Below are 15,295 nucleotides of genomic sequence, written 5' to 3' on the forward strand. Positions count from 1 at the left end.
TCTTATGGTATATTAGGGACATCAGGCGTATTATAGTCATCGCATGGGTCAGGGGAGCCTGGAGGACTGGGGTCATCTATTGGCATGTTGTTGTCACCGTCCCCTGTGTCATCATGTTTTGTAGTCATCTACTGTTGGAGGGGATTGCGTAGGAGACCTAGGTGGGAGGGATGGAGGAGGTGGAGAGGGTACCCCTAAGATGTGATGTGGCTATATCCCTTCTTTTAGGTGGTGGAGCTGGTGCAGGCATGTTCAGTGGTCTTTTTCTGGAACGGAGAGCCAATTGACCGGTTTTAGCATGAAAGAAAGTGTAGTGATGTGCATGCAAAATTAATTTGTGATAGTAAGTGTAACAGACACGCGTCCAGGGAGGAGTGTAGGCGCATGTGAATCTACAGCACTACATGCCATGACCAGATGCTTACTAGGTAACATTTTCCGTTCAAGGTATGTGTTGCTGTAGATACACATGCTTAGCATAGACTGTAAAGCAGTCCTCCTCCATAAGCGGTGGCTAGCCTGTTGGAGTTACAGCTGTTTGGAATTGTAATTGTATTTATATAGCACTTAATACCCATGAAGTGGAATCAAAGTGCTTTTTAAGCGAGTAGCAAGCTACACAGGAACCCAATGTGGAGAATTAGTACAAGGAAATATGAAATTATGTTTGAGCAGTTAACATGTTAGTCTGTTATTTGGATTGAAAAAGGATAGAGAGGAGGGATGGAAGAGGGAAGAATTTATTTATATAGTGCTTGCTACCACTGATTAAGTGTGGAAGCGCTTTTCAACAGGTAGCACGCTACTCTGGAACCCAAGCAGGATTAGTAGGGAAATTAGTAAGCCTGGGAGGTGAACTCCGCGAGCGGAGTTTTCCGCACTCCACGTTAGGTGGAGCTCACGGAGTTACGGAAACCTCCGCTACGCATAGCGGAGTTTTTTTTTCAATCGCTCGAGTTAGTTAACGTCATGTTGGCGAGCACAAGTGAGGAAAATCCACCTCCCGGCAAGATTCTCATGTTGGCAAGCATGGAAAATAAACCTCCCGGCGAGATTTTCTCAACACCGGGGTTCATGTTTCTCATTGAGAGTGGTCGCATATGGTCGCGACCGCTCGCATTGAGAAACTGTCCGTTCGCGTTGAGAAAGCTGCCGTTCTGGTAAAAATTTACTTGTGCGGCAGAAAGAAATCAGCGCCGGCTTGCGCTGTGCATGGTGCCGTTCGCGATGATTTGCACAGTACGGACAAGCATCCGGCACTGAAAATCAACATCGAACTGCATTTTTCTATCGCACTCCGCCGCTTGTGGAGCTCCGCGTAACAGTTTTTCCCCACTTCTTGGAGTTTTGCGTAGCGCAACTCCGTGAACTCCGCCCAGGTTATTTTTTTTCTTCAAACTTTACCATTACAAACATCTGGTACATGTCTACCATACGATGTTGATACATGCTGCACAGCACACATTACGACCGTGGATTTCAAATGCAGTATCAACCTCTACCACAATACACAATTATACAATCATCCCAACAGTTTGCGGTAGACCATGTAAGCCTTACCGTGCTGTGTATGGGGAAAAAAAGAAAGGGGGGGGGAAATTCTACCTACACCTGTAGGGACTATTCCTGACGATGCTTGTTGCGAAGCGGGATTCTCAATCCCAAGTAAATAGGACTTCAAGGGAGCCCAAATAGCTTTAGGTCTGGAAACCCGAGGCAGTGTGGCTGCATACGAGTCCCTATTTGTGTTGCAGTAAATTAGACTATTTAACCAGCCCGTGGTGGTAGGTGGCTACCAAACTGGATGTGTTTTAGCCACAGCATTGTATTAGCATTGAAATACTGTTTAAGGGTTATTGAGGGACTTCCTGCTGTAAATCGGAGATAATTCAAGAATGTGAATCTGTGGAAGATCCAATTCTGGAGAACTTGCACTAACTTTGTCTTTGGGCATTGGCCAAAGACAAAGGTTCACCGACAACAGTTCTTAGCTCAATAGATAGTGGAATAATGAGTAGCACAGAAACCTAAAATAAGTACATAGCGAAAAATATTTCTCTGATTCAAACAAAGTGCTAGGAGTGAAATGGGAAATACAAGAGAAGGATTACGTTACTTACCCTGTAAGCATCTATTCTTGGCATGTAGTACTGTCGATTCACAGGCTTTGAATACTCTTGCTATTTAGTGTTGGGTCTGGATGTTTGCAAGTTGTTTTTCTTTGAAGAAGTCTCTGGAGTCACACGGTAAGGGGACAATTCCTCTTTGTAGTAGTGCACATGGGCATCAACTTTGTTAGATTGTTTTACCACAATAGGGTGAGAACGGAGTACAAGTGTAAGTTACAAGATGTCCATGCTTATGAAATACAGATTAGAACTGCAAAGATTCACACTGCAAAACTGCAACGACCATAGGTGTCCAGGAAGGAGAGTGGGCACATGTGAATCTACAGCACTACATGCCAAGAACAATGTTTACAGGGTAACAATCCGTACTGTGTGGCTGTAGATAAACATGCTTTGCATTGACTATATAGCAGTACCCTCCAAAAAGCGGTGGCTAAACAGTGGACGTTGCACGCCTGTCCTACTTTAGCTTGTTGGCGTGCTAAAACATCCACACAATAGTGTTTGGCAAATGTGTGTGATGTAGACCATGTAGCTGCTTTACAAACGTTGGTTAAGGGAATGTTGCCTAAGAAAGCTATAGATGCCCCCAATTTACGTGTAGTTTGCCCTAGGGGATAAAGACAAAGTCCTTAAGGCTGTGAGATAGCCTGTCTGGATACATTTAATGATCCATCTAGAAATGCTTGATTTTGAAATGTGTTTCTCTTCATGAGGGGAAGCAAACGCAACACCAGTGGGTTTGCAAAAATATTTTGTCTTATCAATATAATACATTAATGCTCTTTTAACGTTTAGTATATGAAGAGCTCTTTATGCTACAGAAACTTGTTGAGGAAAGAAAACAGGTAGCTCAACAGATTGGTTAATGTGGAAAGGGGATACTACTTTTGGAAGGAATGTTGGATTAGTACGGAGAACCACCCTATCCCCATCAAACTGGACAAAAGGTTCTTCTAATGTTAGTGCCTGAAGCCCACCAACACGCCTTAGGGAGGTGACAGCAATTAAGGAGGCAACCTTCCAAGAAAGACTGGAGGGGACAATTGTGTAATGGTTCAAAGAATGGACCCATAAGTCGTGTTAGAACAACATTGAGATTCCACGCATGTGGGACCATTGGTGGTGGTATTCTTTTTTAGGCTTTCCATAAAAGACTTACTAACTGGCACTCTGAACAAAGAGGAGTGTTGCCCTTATTTTGAAGCTAGCCAGCCACTGCTGCAAGATGTAGATGTCTTAAGTGTAAGCAAGGCCAGAGCATTGTAAATTTAAGAGGTAACTAATAATGTTTTGTATAGATGCAGAGTATCAATCTTTTGGTTATTACAATAAATACACTGTTTCCATTTAGCTGCATAGTAGGACCTAGTGATGGCAGGTTTAGATATCCACACTGACATCCGAGGCCAAATCGCTAGGTTTAGCTCCTTTGGGCTTAGGTGTCTAATTTCACCATGGTTCTGAGTGAGAAGGTATGGGTTGCGGTGAAGCTTCTTGTGGAACTACTGAAAGTCCGAGTAGTGTGGTGAAGCATGGTTGATGAGCCCATGTGGGAGCTACCAGAATGAGGTTGAGAGACATCTGCCTGAGCTTCCAAACCAAAAATGAAAGATGGAAGGCGGACAAGCATAAGCAAATATTCCTGACCAGTTCATCAGTAGGGCATTCCCTTGCTCTCCATGCCACTGGAATCAAGCTATCCTGGCTGAAGAGGGGTGAAACACCGAAACCGGTCCTAGGATGCTTGCTTCCGGTCCAGGAAGGACCTGGCTTGGCAGTTCGGGCTGGACTGTTTCCATGAAGCACAGGGTCAAGACTGATTTGCATATGGCTGGGTTCAAACTGGAATGTCATGGTGAGCAAAAAAAACGATGGATTTAGGCCCAGATCTCTGTACTGGGGTGAATGTATGACATTGCTCTGCATTCTGTCCATCAACTGTTTTCGTATCTGACAAGTCAACCTTGTGTATTGGCTATCTGCCAATGATTGGCCAATTGTGCAACTCCTGCCTAAAGAATCTAGGAGTTTTGACTTGTCAGGTGGTGGTGCATCACCTGTGGTTTGTGAGTTTGCTCTTTTACAAGCATTAGAAACAACTAATGAGTCTGGTGGGAGTTGGCCAATAATATAAATTAGGTCAGATGGTGGTGGTTTATACTTTGTCCACTCTAGGTGTAATAATGCATGCAGGGTCTTTAAAAACAGTTTGCATGGTGCATCATACCTTTTAATATGGGGAGAGAGATGTTCTGTGCATATTCCATAATGTTTCAAGTAAAAGGTTTACTTCTAAGGCTTCTTTGTGTGAAGTGACCCCATGATATGCAGTTAATCTAGATATGGGCTCCTGATATGATGGGGTGTTATCGTCTGGAGGTGATGATTTCACAGGATAAAGATCAGAATCTGTCTTGTGGAGGATCTATATCAATCCTGTGATGGCTCTGGTGGGGCTGGATCATTATCACCCCTGAAATCTACGCCTGGGTCTGTGTGAGGAGAACCCCGAGGTGGGATATTTAGAGGGTTTTGAGGTGAATGAGGTACCAAAAGGTACAGGTGAAGTGGTGGAAAAGGAGGAATAGGGTGCAGGGGACTGGTGGCTATATCTTTTCTTAAAGGTATTTTCTCACGAATATCCGGTTGGAAAGAGGTTTTCCTTTTGAAAGATGGTACTGACGCAGGTTTTGTTATAATCCTTTCAGTCTCTGGATAAATGTGTATTTTATTCTGCTTTGGATCAAGTCATTCTTGCATAGTTGGGAGTGTTGTAGGAGCAGATTTTGATTTCAATGTTTTCAGAACTGAAGTTTTCTCTTTTGATGCCGATGGTTTGGGAGCCATTGAGGTGTTGCCTCGGCTCGGAGCAGAGCCAGAAGGCTTTGTCTGTGCTTTTGGTGCTGAGCCAGAGGGTGGGGTGTTTGAAGTAGACTCTCGGTGCCTACCATGGCCGGACGGCAGTGGTGGCCCAGAAGCATTTTGTTGTACAGGAATGGACTGTTTTCGTGTGGGTAGGTTAGGGGTTTGGGTACTCACTGCACCTTGACGAAGCAGAAGATCATAGGTCTCCAAATCGATTTCTAGTTCGGAGTCGGAATCTTTAACGGAAAAGGCTCCTTCTTTGGCAGCCAACACTTCCATGTCTTCCTTTTCGTGTTATATATCATCTTGGTCAAAGATATTGGGAGTATGTTCTATGTTCTGCCTTTGCATCTCTCTGCGTCGGGCCAGATGGTCCCGCCAGGTTTTCTAATATTGAAACGACTGCCAGGCCTCAGTCTTCTTTGTGCTCAAGCACAGATTGCAGAATTTGCGACTGTCGGTGCGGGGGTACTTGGAGTGGCAGAGGGCAGAACTGAAACAGAGTCCGTTCCATCAGTGAATCATCTTCGATGGAGTTGGTATCAAGTGTAAATTAACTCAGACGGGCTAGGACGGAGGCCGCGGTTTGAATGTTCTGACCCAAATTGGTGAAAGTCTTCTGATTTTCAATACATGACAGATGAAAAACTTGTTTGAAACCATACCAACGAGAGTGGCTTGCACGCTGAAAGGATCCCGAAAACGGTCTTGAACCAGAGCAATGCAATACACGTCCGATTGCGGAAAGAAGATCGAACTATGGAGTTGATGCCCATGCACACTATAACCAAGTAGGAGGAGGCACCTTACCTCGTGACACGAAGGACTTCAAAGAAAAACAACATGCAAACATCCAGACCAAACACTAGATGGCAGGAGTATGCAAAGCATGTGTATCTATAGCCACACATGCCTAAAACTGACTTATTCTGGAGTGGGAGACACTATAGGAGCAAAGCACAAGCTAGGCTAACACTAGCTGCAGGTTTCTGCTACTACTTCTGTGATAAGGATTGGAAGCATGTGCTTGTCCCAATTGTTTTGGTGCAGAGTGGAGAACACATTAGATAGAGACTAGAGGAGTTTAAGGAATTTACAATAACCCTCAACTGAATTGAACACTACCCCCTTACATTTAAAATGTGATGCTCTGAAAGATTTCCACAGCATGAAGTGGTATTAGGAGCAGGGGCGAGCACCCACACAACTGAAAAAATGTGGGCCTATTTCTCCACCTATTAGGACATCTTTAATTCTCGCTCTGCTGCATTGGAAGAAAAATGTACTTGCTCCTAATCTTAAGCAAAGTCAAACAGTGACTAGTCCCACCCATGTGCAGAATCAGGGGACTATTCAGTAATTGACTATTTATGATTATCTCATTAAGTTTAGTATTGAAACAGACAAGACATTTCTACTGAGACACGGAGCGGTGTAAATGTAATGAATAGGTTTGCTTGAAATTGAAGACAAACCATTACAACATTTTGATCTGCACTCTGATATTACCACTTTCCATAGTTAAACAAAAGTGGCACTGAGAACTCTAAAGACTAAGAAAACTCTTATAAATGTTGCTAGGTACCTGCAGGCTCGGTCAGGAGAGTTGAGAATTTCATAATAGAACACAGAGAAGTTGAGTGCAAGGCCCAGGCGAATAGGGTGCGTTGGTGGAAGTTCTGTCATCGCAATATCGCTTGCAGCTTTGTAAGCCACTAGGCTATTCTCTGCCGCCTCCTTCCTATCGTTCGATGTTGCAAATTCTGCAAGATACCGGTGGTAGTCACCTTTCCTGTGAGACAACAAAATGTAACAGTTAACTTTTCTCAGTTTACAAATCCACTTATTGTCAAAAGAAGGTTTGAACATATTTCAGACAATATACTCAAAAGCAAAACTAGAGCTTCTACTCAGAAAAGCACTAAACTGAAGCGCAATAGATGAAAAACTAAAAATCTATTTTAATTTAATCTCATTATTCAACAATTATGCCAGTCATTTTGTTACTTAGGGTACCTGACAAATCTGCATACTCTAGGTTGACAACCTTAAAAATTCTATTTTTTAAAAAAATAAATTTAACAGTCCGAGGCACTTGCTAACATTTTGAAAACAGCCACCTTTTAGAAAAGCCTTTCAAACATCCCACAAATTGCAAAGTTTACCGTACAGCTCAGTGCCAGATCTCAAGAGGCAATTCTCAACATGTGTGCTCAGACCAGACCCATAGAAATTGCAGGCTACTTTCTGTTCCAACAGCCTGCCCTTTACTGAAAGCTTATTCAAAAAGATTCCTAGGCTACCCGTACTGAACCTGTAGTGATTGTCATTTGCGATAGAGGTTATTCTGCTTTTTCCATAGATTTTGAAACTGTAGTTTGTTTTGAACCTGTAACTAGTAACTTAAGGTGCATCTCTGCCAGGGGCTGTGACATTTGGCAAAGGGAATTCATGTCCTAATAGGACTGTTCTCATTCTAGTGTCGGACACCTAATTTAGTCAAATGCAAACATACACAACAGTCTGAGTCTCAACGAAATTAAACAAGCACTAGTACAGCCAACAGGTATGTCGTTGGCTACCAGACTTACTTGTCAATGTTCGATTTGTTTTGGGTGTTGTAAAAGGTTATTGTTAAACGAGTGGCAGACCCTGCCAATATATATAAAAAAAATACATTGGCTAAAAACGAAGCAATTTCTGGTCTCAAAAAGCACACATTACCACAGTAATGATTTGGCACTGAAGGAAACTAATTTGTGCACAGATGTGCTCTTAGCGAAAGAGGAGAATACAATTGTTCAGGCAGGCCAACAGGTGAAGTAGGATGACCCTGCGCCTCTTGCTTTACACTGCAGTGGGTGGAAGCAAAATGTCACCATCAATAATGGATAAGGAGGGCTGACCAAGCCTGTCAAAAATGATAGTAGATACATTTTTAATTAAAACAAAAGGCCTTGGCTACTGTCACACTTCAGGATTGTTGTGTATAAAATTCATGGGTGAGAAATAATTAAATGTTTAATGACAGTGTACTTACCAGGGAGTAAAACAGGTACCTATGAATTCCAAACAAGGCTGAAGGGTACACTGGAATAATCAATATGTCTCAAACAAAGCGCTTAAGGTCTTCAACTGCTGAAAGAGGCTGAATCAAAGTCCTTTTGAGTAAGCCCCGACTTCATTAAGTTTGCCTTGAATTATATAGCAGTACAAAAGGGGGTGGTGATGGGACAGAGCATCAGAACCAATCAAACACTCACACCCAGTCAACAGATCTGGGTTTGATCCATCACCGTTTTTTAGCCCACTCTGCCACCCCAGTTCAGACATGGCCATATGCAAATCAGTCTGACCCTGTGCCTCATGGGAACAGTCCAGCCCGAACTGCCAAGCCATGCCTTCCCTGGACCGGAAACAAGCTTCCTAGGACCGGTTTCTGGCATTTCAGCCGTCTTCAGCCAGGCTTGCTTGAATCCAGTGGCAAAGTGAGCAAGGGACTCACGTCTGAGCATACCCTGCCAACTTATGGCGAACAAAGCGGTACAAAAGGGGGTGGTGATGGACGGAGCATCAGAACCAATCAAACACTCACACCCAGTCAACAGATCTGGGTTTAATCCATCACCATTCTTTAGCCCACTCTGCCACCCCAGTTCAGACATGGCCATATGCAAATCAGTCTGACCCTGTGCCTCATGGGAACAGTCCAGCACGAACTGCCAAGCCATGTCTTCCCTGGACTGGAAACAAGCTTCCTATGAGGCACAGGGTCAGACGGATTTGCATATGGCCATGTCTGAACTGGGGTGGCAGAGTGGGCTAAAGAACGGTGATGGATCAAACCCAGATCTGTTGACTGGGTGTGAGTGTTTCATTGGTTCTGATGCTCCGTCCATCACCACCCCCTTTTTTACCGCTTTGAATTATATAAGCACCAATACACGTTAAAATGAGAGATCCTGAAATTAGGGGCGTGCTACTTCACGCAAATTGCTTGTGTGCAATTAAGTCAAATTTGGACAAAATTACACAAAATTATGCATAATTACGCTAATGGAAGTCACGAGTTTGGTGACTCCTCCTTCGGTCCGTACTGCGCATGGGCTTCGGCTCCATCCTCAGATTGTTTTTCGCCAACAGGGAAATGATGGAGCGTAGTAATAACAGTGAGAAACCCATGTGTTGTATCTAAATAAGATGTACTGGAACGGATACAGGTAGCCGGGGAGGCGGGTGGGCGTGTACAACTCTGCAGCTCTACATGCCAAGAACAGATGCATACTGGTAAGTAGCATATTCCGTTCGAGGCATATGAGCTGCAGATTGTACACTTAGCATAGATTATATAGCAGTACCCAACCCTAGCGGCGACCACCGGTATCCGTTGCAGCTGTTTGAAAAAGTGTCTTTAGTACAGCCTGGCCCACCCTAGCTTGCTGCTTGGAATGCACATCTACACAGTAGTGTTTTGTGAAGGTGTGCGGTGTAGACCATGTGGCTGCCTTGCAGATGTCATCTAAGGGTATATTCCCTAGAAAAGCCATAGAAGCCCCTAACTTTCTTGTAGAGTGGGCTTTAGGGGGAACAGATAATGTTCTCTTTGCCTTTTGATAGCAAATTTGTATGCATTTTACAATCCACCTAGCTATCCCTGATTTTGAAATGGGGTTGCCTTTATGTGGTGGAGAGAAGGAAACGAACAATTGTTTAGTCTTCCTGAAGGGTTGCGTTCTTTGTATGTAGTATAGTAACGCCCTTTTTACATCAAGCGTGTGTAAGGCCCTTTCTGCAACAGATTGGGGTTGCGAAAAGAAGACAGGTAATTCCACTGATTGATTGAGGTGGAAGGGGGAAATGACTTTGGGCAGAAACTTCGGATTTGTGCGAAGTATGACCTTGCTGTGATGCATTTGTATGTAGGGTTCCTGTATGGTGAACGCCTGTATTTCACCAACCCTTCTAAGGGAAGTGATAGCTACGAGAAAAGCTGTTTTCCAGGTGAGAAACTGTAGCTCACATTTATGCATTGGTTCGAAGGGCGGACCCATTAGCCGTGTAAGAACTACATTTAGATTCCATACAGGGGAAGGTGGTGCCCTGGGAGGAATTACTCGTTTAAGGCCTTCCATGAAGGCTTTAATAGCGGGCACTCTGAAGAGTGATAAATGCTGCCTGTTTTGTAGATAGGCAGCGATCGCTGCTAGGTGTAGGCGTATGGATGAATATGCCAGGTTACACCTGTGAAGATGGAGCAGATAGCATATTATGTGCTGTATGGATGCATCTAGAGGGTTGATTGTATTGTTACGGCAGTAAATTACGAATCTTTTCCACTTTGCGGCATAGCATGCTCTAGTGGTAGGACGTCTGGCTTCCATGATGATGTTCATGCAATCAGGGGGAAGGTTAAGGTATCCGAATTCTAGGATTTCAGGAGCCAGATCGCCAGGTTGAGCTGAGCTGGGTCCGGGTGCCTGATTTCTCCATGGTTCTGGGTTAGGAGGCATGGGGATAGATGCAATTTTTGATGTGGTACCACTGACAGTTGTAGTAGCGTGGTGTACCACGGCTGCCTGGCCCACGTCGGAGCTACCAGAATGAGTGTGAGGGAGTGCTGTTGTAGCTTCCTGACCACTAATGGAATTAGTGGGAGAGGTGGAAAGGCGTATGCAAATCTGCCTGACCAGTTCATCCATATCGCATTGCCCTTGGACAATGGGTGTGGGTATCTGGCGGCGAAGCTTGGGCATTTTTTGTTTTCGTGGGTGGCGAAGAGGTCTAGCTGAGGATGCCCCCACTGTTGGAAGAATGGGTGAAGAACTTGTGGATGCAGTTCCCATTCGTGTAGTTGTTGTGTTTGTCTGCTGAGCAGATCTGCCATGGTGTTTTGTACGCCTGGAACGTGCTGTGCCAGGAGAAAGATGTTTTGGGGAATTGCCCATCTCCATATGCTCTGGGCTAAGCGGGAGAGCTGGGGAGAGTGTGTCCCCCCCTGTTTTTGTATATAATACATCGCAGTCATATTGTCTGTGCGAATGAGGACTGCTTTGCCCGAAATCTGTTTTTGGAAAGATTTTAGGGCTAGAAAGATCGCCAAGAGCTCCAGGTGGTTGATGTGGAGCGATTTTTGCTGTGGCGTCCATAGACCTTGCATGGTGAGGTGTAGGAGGTGCGCTCCCCAGCCGGAGAGCGATGCGTCCGCTGTTAGAATCACCTGAGGAACCGGGTCCAGGAACGGCCGCCCTTTGGAAAGGTTTGTGGTGTTCCACCACTGCAGAGAGTGATGTGTGCGGCCGTCCACCAACACCAGATCCGTCAGCTGACCCTGGGCCTGGTTCCACTGTTGTGCTAGGCACTCTTGAAGTGGACGCATGTGGAGTCTTGCATGGGGCACTATGAAGATGCAAGACGCCATCATTCCTATGAGCTTCATAAACACTCTTGCTGGAAGAGAGTGTTGAGGAAGGAATGTTTTGCGTAAGGCTTGAATGCTTGTGATTCTGGCTGAGTTTGGATAGGCAATACCCTTGGAGGTGTCTATAGTGGCCCCGAGATATTGCTTTGTGTGAGATGGTATGAGGTGGGACTTTTGGTAGTTCACCGTGAAGCCTAGCTGGTGGAGCAGTTGGATGGTGCTGTTTGTATGCTGCACACATTGGTCGTAGGACGCGGCTTTTATCAGCCAGTCGTCCAGGTAAGGGAAGACGTGAATGTGTTGACGTCTGAGGTGTGCTGCTACTACTGCTAGGCATTTGGTAAACACCCGCGGTGCGGTGGTGACCCCGAAGGGGAGAACCGTGAATTGGTAATGTTGCCCGTCCACCACGAACCTGAGGTATTTCCTGTGAGAGGGGTGTATTGGAATGTGAAAGTATGCGTCTTTCAGATCCAAGGTTGTGAGAAAGTCTCCCTGGCAGAGGAGTGGGAGGACTTGCTGTAGGGTGACCATGTGAAAATGGTCTGAGTGTATGTAGGCATTTAGAGGCCGGAGGTCGAGAATGGGTCTGAGGGTCCCGTCTTTCTTTGGTATTAAGAAATATAGGGAGTAGACCCCTAGATTTTGTTGATTGACGGGGACCTGCTCTATAGCGTGTTTTTGGAGGAGTGAGAGTACCTCTTGTTTGAGCAGTGTGGAATGTTCTTGAGACATTGGACGGTGCCTTGGTGGGATATTGGGTGGGGTAGATGTTAGTTCGAGACAGTACCCTGACCGAATGATTTGGGTTACCCATTTGTCCGATGTTATGGACTCCCATACGTGGATAAAGTTTTGTAGTCTGCCCCCGACCGGAGTGGAATGGTCTGGGGGGAGCGGAGGGGAGTCATTGTGCGGGGGGGGGTGGCAGAACGGGTGTTGTTGGTTTTGCCCCTGCCCTTATTGTTGTTACCCCTGTAACCACCTCTCTGATTGCCCTTTGAAAAGGTATTTTGAGGAGGGGACTTGTAGGAGGTAGAGGCGTTATCGGTGGAGGAGCCTCTGCCTGTGCCACGAAAGGACGAGCGTCGAAAGGAACGTTTGGAGGCTTGTGTTTGGAGTGCCCCCATAGACTTTGCTGTGTCTGTGTCCTTTTTCATCTTTTCCAGCGCTTCGTCTACCTTTGGCCCAAAGAGTGTTTCCTGGTCAAAGGGGTGATTGAGTATGGATGCCTGGACTTCAGGCTTGAAACCTGAGATCCTGAGCCAGGCGTGGCGACGAAGCAGGACACTGGTATTTATGGCCCTAGAAGCAGTGTCGGCTGCATCGAGGGCACACTTAATGGAGGTGTTTGTAATTAGTTTACCCTCCTGTATCAGGTCATGAGCCTTGTGCTTGTATTTTTCTGGAAGGTGCTGCATAAGAGCCTCTAGTTCGTCATAGTGTGCTCTATCATATCGCGCAAGCAGTGCTTGTGTGTTTGCAATGCGCCACATGTTTGCAGCTTGGGAGGCGGTGCGTTTACCAGACGCGTCCAGAAGTTTAGATTCTTTGTCTGGCGGTGGGGCATCTCCTGAGGATTGGGAGTTAGCCCGCTTTCTAGCTGTGGAGACAACTAGGGAATCTAGGGGAGCAGGGCCCTTGATGTAAGCAGGGTCTGTGGGTGCCGCCTTATACTTCTTCTCTATTCTAGGGTTCAGTACTCTGGCTCTGACAGGGTCTTTGAACACCTCTGTAGCGTGCTTGGTGACACCCTTAAGCATGGGTAAAATGGAAGTGGATTTGTCTTGTATATCAAATGTATCCAGTAGGAAGTCTTCTTCTACTGGTTCACTGTGCATGTCCACCCCATGGTAGTGTGCTGCTCTCTGCACTAAATGGTGAAACCCTAAGGAGTCCTCTGGAGGAGACGGTCTTGATGGGTATAAGTCGTCCTGAGGTACATTGGGTATATCAGGGTTATTGTAATCCTCCCATGGATCTGGGGTCCCTGGTGGAGTGGGATCCATTGGGGCGTCCGCCGGGTAATTGTCCGGATCCCCATCATCCGGATCTGGGGATGGGGTCGGATCGTAGTGAGGTACAGGTGGCGGAGACCTGTGAGGTGGAGGTGGTGGAGGAGGTGGAGGGGGTAGGGGAGGCGGTAGTGGGGAGGGCACTCTGAGGGGAGAAGTAGCAGAGTCCTTCCTTTTGGGTGGAGGAGGAGGAGCCGGAGCATCAAGGCGTCTTTTCTTGGTAGTTAAAGTCAAAAGCCCAGTCTTAGGATCTTTGGACAAAGTCTTTTGTAAAGGGTCTGGTGTAAACAGAGCCAATGGTGTCGAGTCGTCTGTCGGCACCGGTGATTTCGGAACCGGGGGTTTCGATGGTCTGTGTGCGCCATGCTTTTTTGAGGTCTCCGGGTGTTTCGGCGTCGAATGATGTTTCGGCGCCGGAGCATCGGTGCCGACAGATTTGTGTTTGTGTTTGGTCGGCACCGAGTGTCCAGGCTTCGGCACCGGTGGTTTCGGAGTCGAGCTGGATTTTGCAGTCTTCGGTGCCGGATGCTGTTTTTCGGCACCGGGTGTCGGCTGGCTCGATCCCGAGCTGCCATGAGACTTTGGGAGCTTCGACACCGGGCCCGAAGGTGGGGTGATCGAAGTTTTGGTTTTGGTTTTGCCCAGGCCGGCAGGCGAGGGAGTAACCTGAGTCTCTTTGGTTTTCGGCGTGGGGGTAGGAGGGGGCATATTACTCACGGCCCGCTGCGCTGGTGTAATGTCCTCCACGTCGGAGTCGTCGGCCTCGGAAGCGCTGACGACGTCTTCCTCCTGTTCGGTGTGTGTTTGCCCCGAAGCTTCGGCGTCGTCTCCGAAGATGTCCGGTGGAGCTGCGGAGGATGAGTGCGCCATGGTGCGTCGAGCTCTTCGATCTCGGATGGTCTTCTTCGATCGAAAAGACTTGCAGGCGGGGCAGTCTCTAGCCTCGTGTTCCGGAGAGAGGCAAAGGTTACACACCTGATGGAGGTCGGTGTGGGGAAATTTAGACCCACATTTTGGGCACTTTTTGAACGGAGTCCTTTCCATCGGCCGGGACCGGAGTCGCGGAGGGCCCGAAGGCCGGTGTCGATGAACGGGATGGAGAAAGTGCCGCTTCGAGAGATGAAGATGATGAAGGAACTCGAAGAATCGAGGATTTTCCGTCGAGGCTGGAACCGTAGAAGTTCGAAGCCGGAGCACGAAGTATCACATCCGAGCCCGATGGCGGAAAAAAACAATCTGAGGATGGAGCCGAAGCCCATGCGCAGTACGGACCGAAGGAGGAGTCACCAAACTCGTGACTTCCAAAGACTGTCCAAGAAGAAAAACAAACTGCAAACATCCGGGCCCAACACCAGATGGCGATCTATGCTAAGTGTACAATCTGCAGCTCATATGCCTCGAACAGTTATTTTCTTTACTTTTTTCTTGTAGGTAGTACACATGTCCTCCTCACATCAAACATATGCAAAGTCTTTTGTGCATGTGTCTTTGACTGCTGGAAGAACCTAGATAGCTGAATGGACTGGTTAACTTGGAAGCATGTGGTGACCTTCAGGAGGAATGGTGGATTTGTGTTCATAAGCACCCCGTCATGGTGTATTTGTAGGTTTCCTGTGTTGTCAGTGCTTGGAATCCACTCGCTCTACGCAGTGATAGATGGCTACAAGGAAGATTGTTTTTGTTGTTAAATACTGGAGTTTTTCCCCATACATAGGTTCAAAGGGTTCCTTCATTCGCTGAGTGAGCATTAAGCTCAGATTCCACATGGGCGCAGGTACTGCCCTATGGTGAGGCCACTCTTTGCTTGATAACTGGTGTAGTAAAGAAGCTTCTTCCTATATATCCCCTAGTGTCTGTAAGCAAGA

The 15,295-nt window shown here is 46.5% G+C and overlaps 1 protein-coding gene across 9 annotated transcripts in view; it reads right to left on the bottom strand.

Moving 5' to 3' along the window:
- YWHAE (tyrosine 3-monooxygenase/tryptophan 5-monooxygenase activation protein epsilon) overlaps positions 1-15,295 on the bottom strand; it is a 202,761-nt gene that overhangs the window by 91,570 nt on the left and 95,896 nt on the right. For all 9 annotated transcript variants that reach the window (XR_014980011.1, XR_014980012.1, XR_014980009.1 and 6 more), the window contains exon 4: positions 6,583-6,789. Coding sequence is in view for 4 of the 9 variants with exons in the window: in XM_085649041.1 (XP_085505167.1) it covers positions 6,583-6,789 (207 nt within the window). In the remaining 5 variants the exon portion in view is untranslated. The remainder of the gene's footprint in view (positions 1-6,582; positions 6,790-15,295) is intronic.

This window comes from Triturus cristatus, chromosome 3_2, assembly GCF_964204655.1.
Source record: "Triturus cristatus chromosome 3_2, aTriCri1.1, whole genome shotgun sequence".
NCBI lineage: Eukaryota > Metazoa > Chordata > Amphibia > Caudata > Salamandridae > Triturus > Triturus cristatus.